This window comes from Argopecten irradians, chromosome 3 (assembly GCF_041381155.1).
Source record: "Argopecten irradians isolate NY chromosome 3, Ai_NY, whole genome shotgun sequence".
In the NCBI taxonomy this organism is placed as follows: domain Eukaryota; kingdom Metazoa; phylum Mollusca; class Bivalvia; order Pectinida; family Pectinidae; genus Argopecten; species Argopecten irradians.
The window spans coordinates 8,119,388-8,133,320 of NC_091136.1; the positions used below are offsets into that span (position 1 = coordinate 8,119,388).

General features: G+C 32.7%; 1 protein-coding gene across 1 annotated transcript in view; it reads left to right on the forward strand.

The window, feature by feature from the left end:
- Positions 1–9,695: 9,695 nt before the first annotated feature.
- Positions 9,696–13,933, forward strand: part of LOC138317477 (dynein axonemal assembly factor 8-like) — a 30,405-nt gene continuing 26,167 nt past the window's right edge. Inside the window, 4 exon segments of the mRNA XM_069259165.1 lie at positions 9,696–9,831; positions 12,122–12,313; positions 12,827–13,085; positions 13,500–13,904. Coding sequence (XP_069115266.1) covers positions 12,149–12,313; positions 12,827–13,085; positions 13,500–13,904 — 829 coding nt within the window. The 5' untranslated portion in view covers positions 9,696–9,831; positions 12,122–12,148.

Consider the following 13,933-nt stretch of genomic DNA (forward strand, 5'->3'; position numbering starts at 1 on the left):
GGTATCATTCCAAATAAAAAAAAACAACCACTCTGGTATCATGCATGTGTAACTCATGAGGCCCATGCTGCTCATGTGCTGGACAATTGTATGGCGTCACGAAAACAAATATCATGACGCTGCGACAACGTCATGACATCACTACAACGGAATCAAATTTGTGAATTGCCTGTTAGTGAGTTGTATCAACCAAAACAACAAAGATCTATTAATTCTTAAGACAGGTGAATTTATATTTTTCATGAATCTGATATGGTTTCGCCGTAATCCACATGCATATACAATCAATTTATATGTCCCGTTCAAAATTCAACAGAATAATATGCAACGTTTACCTGTACTATACTTGTCAATTCTGACCGCACAACGATCAATTAATCTTCTTTATGTTCATTGCATTCCGGCTTTAGATTATGCATTTTGTCCATTCAATATACTGCGAATGACAATCGAAATCATCTCCTGGGGTTTAGAACGGGATTTCTTGACTAAGTAATATCCCATCGCCAGAATGGCAATGAATATATCGCTCTCGATCCGAATCCAATTTCCAGCTTATATATCTGTATAAAGATTGGAAAAATAAAAACGAATGACCCCTAATGATACTTATTCATTTAAATACTCCTTGTGTTGAGCTTCACGCTCAGTCAATTATAATATAGATATCCCTTATATCATTATTATATTACTATATATTTTACTATTAATATTTATATAGTTTTATGTATGCTTTATTTAATGGCCATACGTTACTTGACAGAACGCAAAGCTCCTGTGATCAAAGTATTTTAAGATTATGTCGTTGTTTTTTTTTTATCGGAATTCCCAGAACTATCAAATAAATACAGACTAAATAATCGATTTTAGGTTCGTTATTCATACTAAACATATATGGCTGATCCAAACATTTACTAATTAAGCATCCGAAAGGGGTAAAGCAGTACTCGTGACGTTAGAAATGACCATCAACTATATGTTGGATTGATCCTGAATCAATACTTGAAACTGTATACGTATGGGGAATTTTGTTGTTTAGTTGACCCAAATACAATCAACCATTGCTTTAACTTCATTTATTCATATATTGTAAAATGAAAATGCAATGTAGTTGCATAAAGTAAAGTCAAAACGTATTATACTGAAAACAAGCAAATCCATGTGTATGCGAGATGCTAGATCTAGATCTAGAGTTTATGTAATTTCTAATTACATGTATTATCAAAAACTCGATTCTGACATACTCATAATCAGACACGCCTATACATGTATTACATTATGCATTACACCAAATACACACTTACAATTTCAACAAATTTTATTTCATAGAAAATATGAAAAAGGGATCATACACACTTAAGATGTAACAAAAATAGACTTACCTTAGACAAATTGTGTGTAAACTCTAAATTTACTTACTAAATCTTGATCGTTGAATTGTTTTAAACATGTATCGTTGAATTGTTTAAACATGTCAACGTTTTATACATCACTTCCTGTTTCGCTTTATTACCGATACGCACTGGGGTTATTTAGTTGTACGTGCTATTAACAGCCATATAAACAATTTAATCGTCACTAGAACACATCATTTGTATAAAAGTCTTAAAATAGAGCAGGACTATTTTAATTACAGCTAAATCGTAATGTGTAGCAGTGGAATCATATTTCACTAAAGCAAAAGTATAGAATACGTGACGTGTTTCCCAGGGAATTCCCCAACGGTTTTCTCGGTACTGACCATGTTAACCGGGACAACATTCCAACATAATGTATTCATAACACTTAACGGTACTACAGGAAATCGATTTATTACTTTGCTTGATTTTGATTTAGGTAAACAAAATATTTTGATTAGTTTTACCAAATATATTACGTTCATATGCCGTCTGAGGCTTCAATACAGCCTTTAGAAAACAATTTATGATGCGACATTTTTTTGTTTTTGTTTTGCTAGTCTAATAAATAACGAAAAGAAAACGTCCAGACGGTCGATGTTTTGCGAGTCTTTGCGAACGAAAATAAAACCTGTTTTGAAATTAGCACACAACTAATTTAAAGTACCGACTAGTCTATTTTCACGTGGATGGTATCTTCGCGATTTCGCGGGACAATACTTCAATCGCAAAAAAAATGATACGTTAAAATATTAGAAATACATGTAGTTGAACCATTTATATCCTGAAAGCTTGATCACGAAAATTTTTTTTTTTCTCGTTATAACATCAAATCGCAAAAAATTATGACCTGTGAAAATAATAGGACGGTAATCGTAATTATACAACCGCGAGAAATATTTATGTATGGAGTCCGGTTAGGGCCACCTGATCACAATCTCGCAAACTTGACTTGGAAGTCGAGGTCGCGAGGCGAGGCGAGGCTGTGAGGTTGCCAGACGAGGTCACGAGATTGGGGTCACCATTGTTTTTATATAAAGTTACAACATAGAAATGGACATAAAAATACATGTACAGTGTACAAATCACAACTACAGGAAGTACAAAACTTTATTCTGGATATAATTAGGAAAATCATCAAACTAAACAAAATCATCTAAGCATTAAACTATCTGCATTAACATTGTTTAAGCTAGACTAGGAAAACCGTTTACCAACGACGATTTAATCCAAGAGTTGAAACAGCCATTTTGACGGTGATCAGTTGACCTCACCACGTCAACATTAGTGACGTCATAATGGTCACGTTTTGGGTGTCAGTTTTATCCTCATATTCTTCACTTTGCCTTGGTTAGTTTATATAGTAGAAGTGACAAGTAAATGTAAATATTTTATATTATACGTAATATAATCTTAAGTGATTTCTATAATGTACTAATGACAGTGCATGTTAACAAAAGAAACTTGGTGACAAGTATTTAGCATCTTTCATAAACTAAAACTTTCCTTTTTTAAGTTTTCCTGATATCAAGTTCATATCTACAACACGTGTAAGACAACCGAAGATAATGCAGTTGTACGTCCTAAGTAATAACTAGACACATAATATGCAGTGTTTTTAAGCCAGGGTGACTTAATCTTCGCTATCGCCATTTTGTTTTCCCTATCAATATGCAATTGGCACAAGAGAATATACAAACACACGAAACATTCACCCAGCTCTTAACTAGAATGAGAGTATAAGCTCTTGGTTATCGTGGCTGTGTTCAGTCATTGATTTGGAATTCCTTTTCACGTCCTGTGTATATAAAGTTTCAAATCATAAAACTGGAAAGTAATATGATATAAAGTTAGTGAGTTGCACAATTTATAGAATACATGTAATATATACCACAGAATAAAACCTCAAATATATTCACAATACACATTTTATATTATTTCATATCCACGAAAATGTTTTCTAGTGACAATGTCAAGACACAGCTATTTGACAAAGGATGACATCTATCGGACCCGTTTTCTTATTTAAATACATTATTTTTTAAAGTAAACTACTTTGACAGGATAATTTACTTTGAAAAAAGTATGTGATTTTTTATAACATTCCACTTTTTTTCATCATTTCCTTTCTATTTTTTTTGTTTAATATGATCTGTCGGTCATGTAATTGATAAAAAAGGTATTAATTTCAACTTATTGTTAAATGCCCAACCATCATCGGTTTGAGATATATAACTCATACAATAGATAGCGTAAATATACTATCAAATTGATATATACATGTATATATAAGAAATAATAAATGAATAAATAAATAAATAAAAAAATAAATAAATAAATAAGAAATATAGAAAGCGCTCACTAGTCAGTAGTTATTGTTTTTATTTCTTATAGATTTCGTCCGTAAGGATTTTTCTTTAAATTTATCATATATATATATATACATATATATATTACAAATGTATATACTATGACCGTGAATATGTGAATTACATCTGTACCATGACTGAAAATATGTTGATAACATATACAGAATATGTTCGTATTTACTTACCATTTCGTGTGTGTCTTCAACCAATTCATGCAGTTCTGAAATAAAACGATCAAATTCAATATAACATTCAATAATAAAAGCTATGAATCAAAGTATAGTTGAAAATGTCGTCAATGTGTGTTTATTACACCACTGGGTGGTAAAATAACAAATATCTATACAGTAGATTTCTACGTGGTTTGTTTTAATTTTTTTTGCATGTCCTTCTATAACTGTGTACTAAGGAAACTATAAAGGCAATCTAACGACCTACTGCTAGGATCTTACAAGCTGCCATAGATAGAACATCGAAACTGTTATATCTATAGAATACTTAAAACATCATCGATTCGACTTTACTACATAGAAGAATAATTCATGTAGTTGTAAAAAAAAGTAAAAAAAAGTAGTGTCTAAACTCCACTACGCTCTGTTTATATCTTGATCAGACCGCAACGTCGTGTAGGCTGATTACGTGTGTAACTGACGATGAGATAATTAATGGTGGTCTTCTATTTCTTCTACACAATCCATTCCACTTCCTATTAGCAGACAGTTCCTGTTTCAAGAAAAAAATAATAAATTACTGCTTTCATTAAAAAGAGGATTCTGGTTATATGTTTATCAATTATTTGTTGTTAGTGGTCATGTTTGAAAATTTCATTGTTATTATTGGACATTGGAGAAACAGTTGATGAGGATTTCAGAACACACATCCAACTAGGAGTAAATAAAGCAAAAAAACAAACATCTTGGGGCAAGAAGAACCTTTACCGTCCTGGATGAAAGGAATCGTTTTTTTTTTTCTTGTAAGTAATATGCACCTGTTCAAAGATACCATCTCTAATGTAAATTAAGGACCTTGATTCGATTAATATAGTGTTATACTGTCCTGGTAGTATTAACCTCAACAAAGTATAGGTCTATAAATTCAAATTTATATATGCACCCATTTTTGAGACATCGCTATTACAACATTTTAAAATTGTGCATCGTTTTCTCATTGATGAATAAATATCATGCATATCCAGAGTTCAATTGAATTTGTCAGGAAATGGTCGCGTTTTCATTTAGAATAATCCAATCGTTTTCACTTGGAATTATCCAATTTCATACTAAGTATATTATCAAATAAAACGTAATTTCGTTCTCCGAATACCTGAAAATCGCTACAGCATATAGGATTCATACGAAGATGGGGTACCGTTATTCGGCACGAAAAAAAAAGTAAAAAAAAAAAAAAAATAATAAAAAAACCCCCAACATAATCGTGCCATTGCATCCACATTATTTTAACCCTGGCTACGCCCCTTGACGTATAAATTATCGTTTAAAGATGTTGTAAGACCCCACTTCAGTGGAATATGCCTCAGGTGTATGGAGTTCATATAAGATGAAGGATATACTACAGAACGTCCAAAGGAGAGCTACAAAGCTCATACCCGGGTTTAAAGACCTAAAAAATCCGGAACATCTGCAGAGATAAATCTACTAATCCTAGAACATCGAAGGAAAAGAGGGGAATTGATAAATATGTTCAAAATTCTAAGAAAATGGGTACCTTCAGCAGGACAAGAGGACTCTCTTAAAAAAAAAACGAAAAAAAAAAAAAAAAAAAAAAAAAAAACGAAAAAAATAAACAAAAAAAAAACCCCAACGATGTAACATGGACATTAGAAAATAATTCTTCAGTTTTTGAGTCGTAGATACCTGGAACAATTTGCCATAGCATGTTATAAATGCAACAGACGTGAAACATTTTGAAATTCTTCTAGACAATAATTGGAAAAATTGTCAACAAACTCAACTTTTATATAGATTTAACTTGAATAAACATAAATATAATACAATATATATATATATATATATATATATATATATATAGAGAGAGAGAGAGAGAGAGAGAGAGAGAGAGAGAGAGAGAGAGAGAGAGAGAGAGAGAGAGAGAGAGAGAGAGAGAGAGAGAGAGAGAGAGAGAGAGAGAAACAAAGAACATTTAATTACAAGTTTTATCAGAAGTAGATCTAGTAATCAATGTATCATTGTTTTTTTTCTAATATTGATATAGATGAGAATGCATCCATTATATCGTATTAAACCTATTAATAATTAAATTGGTACAGTGCATACAAAGCACCACTGCAAAATGTTAACACATTGAGCAATGTAGCCCGAGATACTCTGGCTCTGACACCAGACATTATGACAGAAAGACGTCTAGTTTAGGGCCAGAGCACAGTAGTATTCGAAAACCTGGAATAAGCCGACACCGTTTGGTATCGGGCCAGTTATTTTGTATGGCAAAACTTTTTACATCAATTTTAAATAAACAGTGTTGTTACTGATACCCAATTTGGGTTTTGCCCTGGATTAAGTACAGTTGATGCTATTTTTGTGCTCCATTCTATTATTACTAAATCTCTTAATGATAATAAAAGATTATTTCGCTGTTTTGTGGATTTTAAAAGAGCTTTCGACTCTATAGATAGATGCAAATTGTGGTTTAAATTATCTCAACTTGGAATTAGAGGAAACTTACTCAAAACTATTAAATCAATGTATAGCCAAGTAAAATCTTGTGTAACTGTAAATGGGAGATGTTCAGATTTTTTTTGTGTAAACAATATGGGCCTCGCTCAAGGAGAAATTATGTCACCGATAATGTTTTCGTTGTATGTTAATGACTTTGAAAACTATTTTATAGAACATGGGGTAAATGATTACCAATTTGGTGAGTTAAGCCTTTTTCTCATGATGTATGCTGATGATTTAGTTTTGTTTGCGGAATCTGCCAGAGATTTACAAAACATGCTGAACAGCCTACATAATTATTGTGAAACGTGGAATTTACTGTGAATGTTGAAAAAACTAAAATAATGGTTTTTAGAAAAAGTGGCAAGTTACGTAAAGAAGATTGTTGGTTTTATGATGACAAACAGTTGGAAGTTGTAGACCAATTTACGTATTTGGGAGTTGTTTTTAAATTTAATAATAAATTTAATGCATTACAAAAAAAGTTGTCAGAACAAGGGCGAAAGGCTGTGTTTGCTTTGTTTTCAAAATGTAAATCTATGCAAATGAATTTTGTTACTCTTTTAAATTTATTTGATACATATGTTAACAGTGTATTAAGTTATGCATCGGAAGTCTCCAGATACTGAAAAGATACAGCTTGAATTCTGTAAAAAGGTATTACATGTTAAAAAATCCACATGCAATGTAATGGTTTATTTTGAACTTGGGCGTTTTCCTCTTTTTTACACCAGAAAGTATCGAATGATAAAATACTGGTTGAAAATTATAAATTCTAATAACTGTATTTTAAAAAACTGCTTATATTGTTTTATTGAATTTACCAAAATCGAACAATGTATTTAATTGGGTAGAATGTGTTAAAGATATATTGTACAGTCATGGTTTTGGTGATGTTTGGGTAAACCAGCATAAAGTTGTTCCATCAAATATTTTACCAATAATCAGACAAAGAATTAATGATATAGCTTTTCAAGAGTTGTCATCTATATTAGAAAACTCTTCTAAGTGCTATTTATATCGTCACCTGGTGAATCAAGTTGTTTTACAAACTTATTTGACAAAGTATATTCCAAACAAAAAATCGTATTGTATTGACAAAAATAAGGTTATCGGCACATAACTTCTGCATTGAATCTGGACGTTTTTCAAATTTAGATAGAAGTGAGCGTGTTTGTAAGTTTTGTGACCCTCATCGTGATTTTGAGGACGAATATCATTTTATTCTCATTTGTCCAATTTATCAAGATATTAGAAAGAAATTCATAAAAAGACATTATTGGGAAAAACCATCTGTATTTAAATTAACCAAACTTTTGAGTACTACAAATATAAAAGAATTAAATCTACTTAGTAAATATATTTACAATGCAACTATTTTGAGATTCTCGGTGGTAATATTCTGTAAGTAGTCTGAATCGGAGAGTACCTGGCCCGATACCAAACGGTGTCGGCTTATTCCAGGTTTTCGAGTAGTACTACTGCGCTCTGGCCCTAAACCAGACATCTAACTGTCATAATGTCTAAGTCTGGTGTCAGGGCCAGAGTATCTCGGGCTATGAGCAATGTAATACCCAGTACTTCTCGAGATAAAATGTCAGTTCTTACAAAAACCATTGCAATTTTAGTTTCATGTCACAACTAAAATGCTTGTCAATCAATCCCTCCAAATTTATGTTAATTGGAACTAATTGAATTTTTCTGTCAATGGTTAACTAAAGCAGCTTTGCATGAAAACTATTTCACAGTAACTAATAATATAAATCAAATAAATCAATATAATACCAGAAATATATATATAGAGATTGGAAACTCCTTCTTTGTCTTTGTTGACAGGCAGAGGGACCTCCGGTTTATAGGCATTTTGCCTTGGCTAACTACTTTTAAGTGTATTCTTTTAAACATGATATTTTTGCACCAACACAAAGTTTACTATCATTATATCATGGTTTGGCATGATCACTTTTCCCGATTGATGTTATTTAATGTGATTTTTGAAAGCAAGAAAATAAGTAGTTTTACCTGGTTTTTCGAAAATCGCGCATTCAAAATTGGAAGTGCGTTTTGTTTTATCAATAATAAATAAGTTAAAATATTTTTTTTCTATCCAAAATCGTACTCAAACCATCTGAAAATTACTGAACTTTTACAACATATCAAAGTTATTCTTTTATATTCAACTATTTAAGAGTTTATCTAAAAATCCCTAAGCACATACAGAGGTACATCTGCCGATCGTAAAATTGGAGGAGTTCCCAATCTCTATGTACATATGTTTCTGATAATACAAATAAACACCTCATTTTATCAAGTTTTTAACCTATCTACTTATATCTATTCCAGCACCAGAGAAAAAAATGCACTGTATATAACCCCCTCCCCCACGCCACTGGGTCGTATCACCTCGCCTATAATCGTCACTATTGACGGATGGTGACAAACTAATTAAGAAGAAGAAGAAATCATTTAGCCTTGTAAGTTTTGGCTTATTTTTGCAGTCTGCTATATTTTCTTTCGGAACAACTGAACAGCCTGGCCACGCTATATTTTTATTAAGTGGGGAGCCCCTGTTTTGAGCCATGCATAAACAATTAAAAATCAAATATATTCTGAAATTGGTACATCCAATATGGAGGGTTTGATATAAGTTTCATTTTTTTTCAAAAATAAACATAACAAAAATGGGTTAGAGATTACAATTCTGGGCTCCTCCGGAAGTGCGTCTTGACCGGAAATGCTAGCTTTACTTGAAGGAAAATCCATGGAGCCGGTTTAGGCAAAAATATTGAAAAATCCACCTAATCGACCTATGAAATAAATTGGCTTATTTTGCCATTTGTGATAGAAGTGCTCAATTTAAGGTAGGTCTTAAGAAAAAAATTGAGTACAATTTTCTGCAATTTTGGGCTAAAAATCATGATATTTTGCAATTTTTCAGGTATTTTTTTGTTGTTACCATGGTATTCACATGCATGAATAAGCACAGAATATGGCCAAATCTGTATCAAAATATCAAATTGTAATTGCAAAAGTTGTGCTGATTAATTATATATATACTTTTGTACAGGTATTTTTTACAGTTAAATGACTATATCTATATTTCTAAGGCATGCGCCTTAATTTCATAGATTGTCCAAATCTACTGTTTTCTGCTACCTCATTGAAGCGTTCTCGTGATCCTCTTACAATGAAGATGTAAAAACTAGAGGATACTCGAATAACGCTCGTGAACATCCGGGTACTTGATATGGCCGGAATGTTTTCTTCGGAATGGCCTAGACGAATGAAAATGGACAAATGTAACCGTTATTTCAAATGATTTTGTATATAAAACATCATTTTAATACACAGGATAGTATTTGTTGAAGGGTAAGTGTATTTGGTTTTATCGTAGATGTTTGATTCTTGGAAAAAATATTGTAACTGTTAGAACGCCGATGACTAGAAAAAGTGATGAAGGAAAGTTACGATAGTTGACATAATTACCATGGAAGCAGAATTTTTATTGACGGAGATCTCCCTATGACGTTTTCTTTAATTTCGTGTCTCTTTGACTATGTCACTTATTGGTGATTAATTGGATTATTTGGTAGTGTAATTTCACTGCGTGAACTTAGGATAAAGACAGAATTATTGCCGTGATCCGTCTAACATGAATTTTGCCCTGTTGAAACACGCACGGACTATTGTTGATCTCAAAACTAGAATGATATTGGCAATCCATTCAAGTCATTATTCATTACGATTCAAATGTAAAGAGGTTGAACGAAAATGCCAATTTGTTTTGATATTCAACGAAAATTGCAAAATATTTTATTTTCACCCCCGGTATTTGGAGAAAATGCTACTACGAGTTACCTCCCGTTAGCCTAGTTATGGAATCAAAGTTTTGACACCAACATTATTTCAATATCTTATCATGTTAATATGTTATACTTCTGATATTGTGAAGGCAGTTCAGAGATGTGAATAGAAAAGATTGTCTTTAATGAGGTTATGTTAAATTCATATAAGTTGGGCTCAATCGCATAAGGGTACATATTTTAGTACTGGAAGGTGCCAGTTCTCACTGAGTACCAGTCCTCCCCATCGCATGTGTATTTTTATGAACACACATGAATTTTCTGAAAATTTTTTGTGGAAAAAAACATGGAAGTTTGTTCTCTTGGAAGATGACTTTATACACATGCAATGGGGAGAATTCGTACTCGGTGAGAAATGGTCGCCTTCCAGTAAATATAGTTACCAATTTGAGTAATCATATACCCAAATGCAAGATTCTGTAAAATAAAAATGCATGATGTTGTTGCAAACATTTTTATCAAAAAGATGTAATTTTCAGGTTGCCTAACAATACAATTGACTCCTGTTTTGCACATTTATATCTTAATAATTAATTTCCACATGTATTGCCCCACTTTGTCCCAAGATTTGAGTGCTAATAGCTCCTAATACCGCGATTTCGAGATTCCATAACGACGTGGGTAAAGTACTATTTACAGTAGATTAGTTCCACCTTCCAGAGATTATGAAGTCACAAAAATCATGTCAAATGACGACATCATAATTGCAGGAAGGCGGGACTAATCAACGGTAAATAGTACTTCACCCATGTCGGTTTGAGATCTGGAAACCCCATATTCCAATTGCTCACCTACTGATCATATGAGTTCTAGATATTCACTTCAGTATAGATTAGATGGCTCCCTGAATATTGTTGTGTCATGGGTTTAGTTTTTAGCGCAATATTGGCAGACACACTTCTCGTATTGATCCAAGTCCATGCTCCCTGGCAGCTGTCCAACAACAAGTCTCTTAAACATAAAACAATCTATTAGTAAAGATTTTCTGATACACCCAGTAGTTAATGAATAATGTTCAAATCAGCTGAAATTTTCCTACCTCTGTGGTATATTAATATTAATCATACACCTTTGAGACTTGCGAAACCTATATTAGCCTTCAGCTTTTGAGACTTCTAATTAACTTTCAATAAAGTTATGTATTTTATTTTAACTACATGCAATTTAAAATTGAAAAGCTGAATTTAAGCATACACATGATTTTATAATATGCTAATAAAAATGAAAAAAAAACCAAAACAGGGTGATAAATAACTCTAGCAGACTGTCCAACAAATTAGTAAAAATTTCAAGCTCTGAATGTACTTACACTATATGTCTGACACTGCAATAATGCAGGAATTAAATTATGTCTATTACATAAAGCAGATTCCTGCATTTGTATGTGACAGTCACATACGAAAAATGTCCTTACTACCACTACCAACATATTTGCTGTACTATTGTGAGTTTTGAATAGGTGTTTCTGTTAATTAATTTCAGCGTCAGTTTTCCATACCGTTACGAGGGAAACTTCATGAAAATTAAAATTCCTTTGTGTCAATAGGATAAACAGTCCAGGTCCGGATTTCCAGTGATTTCTTAAGCGATATTAAAAGGCAGAAATCATCACAACTAATAAGTCCACAGGACTAACAGATCTAGACAAGACTGCAAAAATCAATTTCTGTAAATATCAATTATTGATTAAATTACAAACCATATATGAAGATGATACATTCTGAATCTTTTGTAGTACAATAAAAGTACAAAGTAGAAGTTGTTGTTATCTTACTAAAGGTTTTGTGTTTCTGCAGACTGACTACACCTAGAGCTTTATTACCATGTATTCAAGTGACGAAGGGAGTGACAATGAAGGGGTGGAGGAGGCTGGGAGAAACAACAGTGCCCTGTGTTTGGCCGGCAAGTCTATGCTCAAACCCAAACTTGACTCCATTTTTGCCGAGGTGGAGAAAAACCTTCCCTCCATTGATTTTGACTTGTCTGATGTAAGTTAGTACAAATGTACTGCAAAATTATCATCAAAATCTTTAGAACTATTTGTCAGGTTTTTTTATTGCATGATGTTTGATGTTACTACTTTTATAAATACACAAAAGGACTCCCTACTATCGTATGAGTAGTATGTTTTCTGTAATAATTCAATGTGCTCTCAGTAAAGACAAAAATGTTGTTAGATTTGATGTTAAAAAGAGAATAAGGAAACAAGATATTTCAGATGCAAAAATTATATTATTACAATTACTCATCAGAAAATTAACCTGTAGATGTTTGTGAAATCATCTTTGCATGCGCTAAGGGTGCTCAATAAGATACTTTTCAAAGGAAGGTATATGTTTGATGCATATGGTTAATCTTGGTAAGGGAAGTTGTTGTAAAAACAGAGGGAGAAAATCATCACCTGTACCTATGCCCCTGGTAGCTTTTGTAAGCAGACCTAAAATGTAATACATGTATGTAGAAGTAAATTGGTTGATGGTGTTTACATTTTTCCTTTTTAGGTAAGCTCAGACAGTGAAGAACCTGTTATATTTCAGCGACATTTAATGAAGACATATCTAGATGATGATGACAAGGATTTTGACACTAGCCTCAATGAGGAATCTTTATCTGAGCTCTTACATAACTCCCGCGATAATGTCTCTCTAAACTCTAACACAATGGGCCTAGCAGATGGGGGACCGTCAACATCACAGCCAGTGTATGACAATGATCTAGCACTTCAAATCCAGAAATCAAATAAAGCTACAGTCTCCACAGGTATGTTCTAAACAAAGGCCAAAACACTTTAAATTGTGTTCATGTATATGGGTTCATTTATTAGTAATGACACACACTGATTTGTAAAAAGTGACTAATTTTCTTTCTTTGTTCTATAAACAATATCCTAAAACATGTCAGACCAACGTAAGATGTCGAAATACAAAAAAAACCAACTAAGTAACATCTGCACGACATTTATTTTCTATGTTTGAAAAAAAAAATTCTGTGTTCTATTACTGAATAAATTTATCAAAATAACATTATTAGATGAACTACTAGATGAATAATAAACTACTGTAAGTGGCCCTTCTGATTACACTTTGAATTTACATTTGTTCTTGTAAATGTTTATGTATATGCTTAAAAAGGATACTCATTTTGTGTATTAATGAATTGTGATTGTCTGTTTAGGAACAGGTACAAGTTGGACAGACGTAGTGATTGAAGCAAGGGAGGATGCTGCCAAATTTTCTGAACGTCCACAAGTTAAGCTTCAGAACTGGCTAGAGGAATCTGAGGACGCTATTCCAGATTTCTCTGATGCTTTAAGTATGATGGAGAGCGAGATGATGCGGCGTGTAGAAAGCCAAGAAAATCTGTATAATAGTCTAGTCGAGGAAAACGAGGAAAAGCACGAGAAGGAATCAAACAAAGATAGTGACAAGAAGGTAGTGAATAATAAATCTGGAGATCCCAAAATGGACAAATATCTACAGCAGGAGTCCCTCAGGGATCAGGAAAGGGAAATCGTGTCCAACATGGTATCTTCTAAACCACTCAAACTCAGCATGGGAAATCTTGGCAGTCTCAACATCGGTTTGTATTCTTTAGTCTTATTCACACAA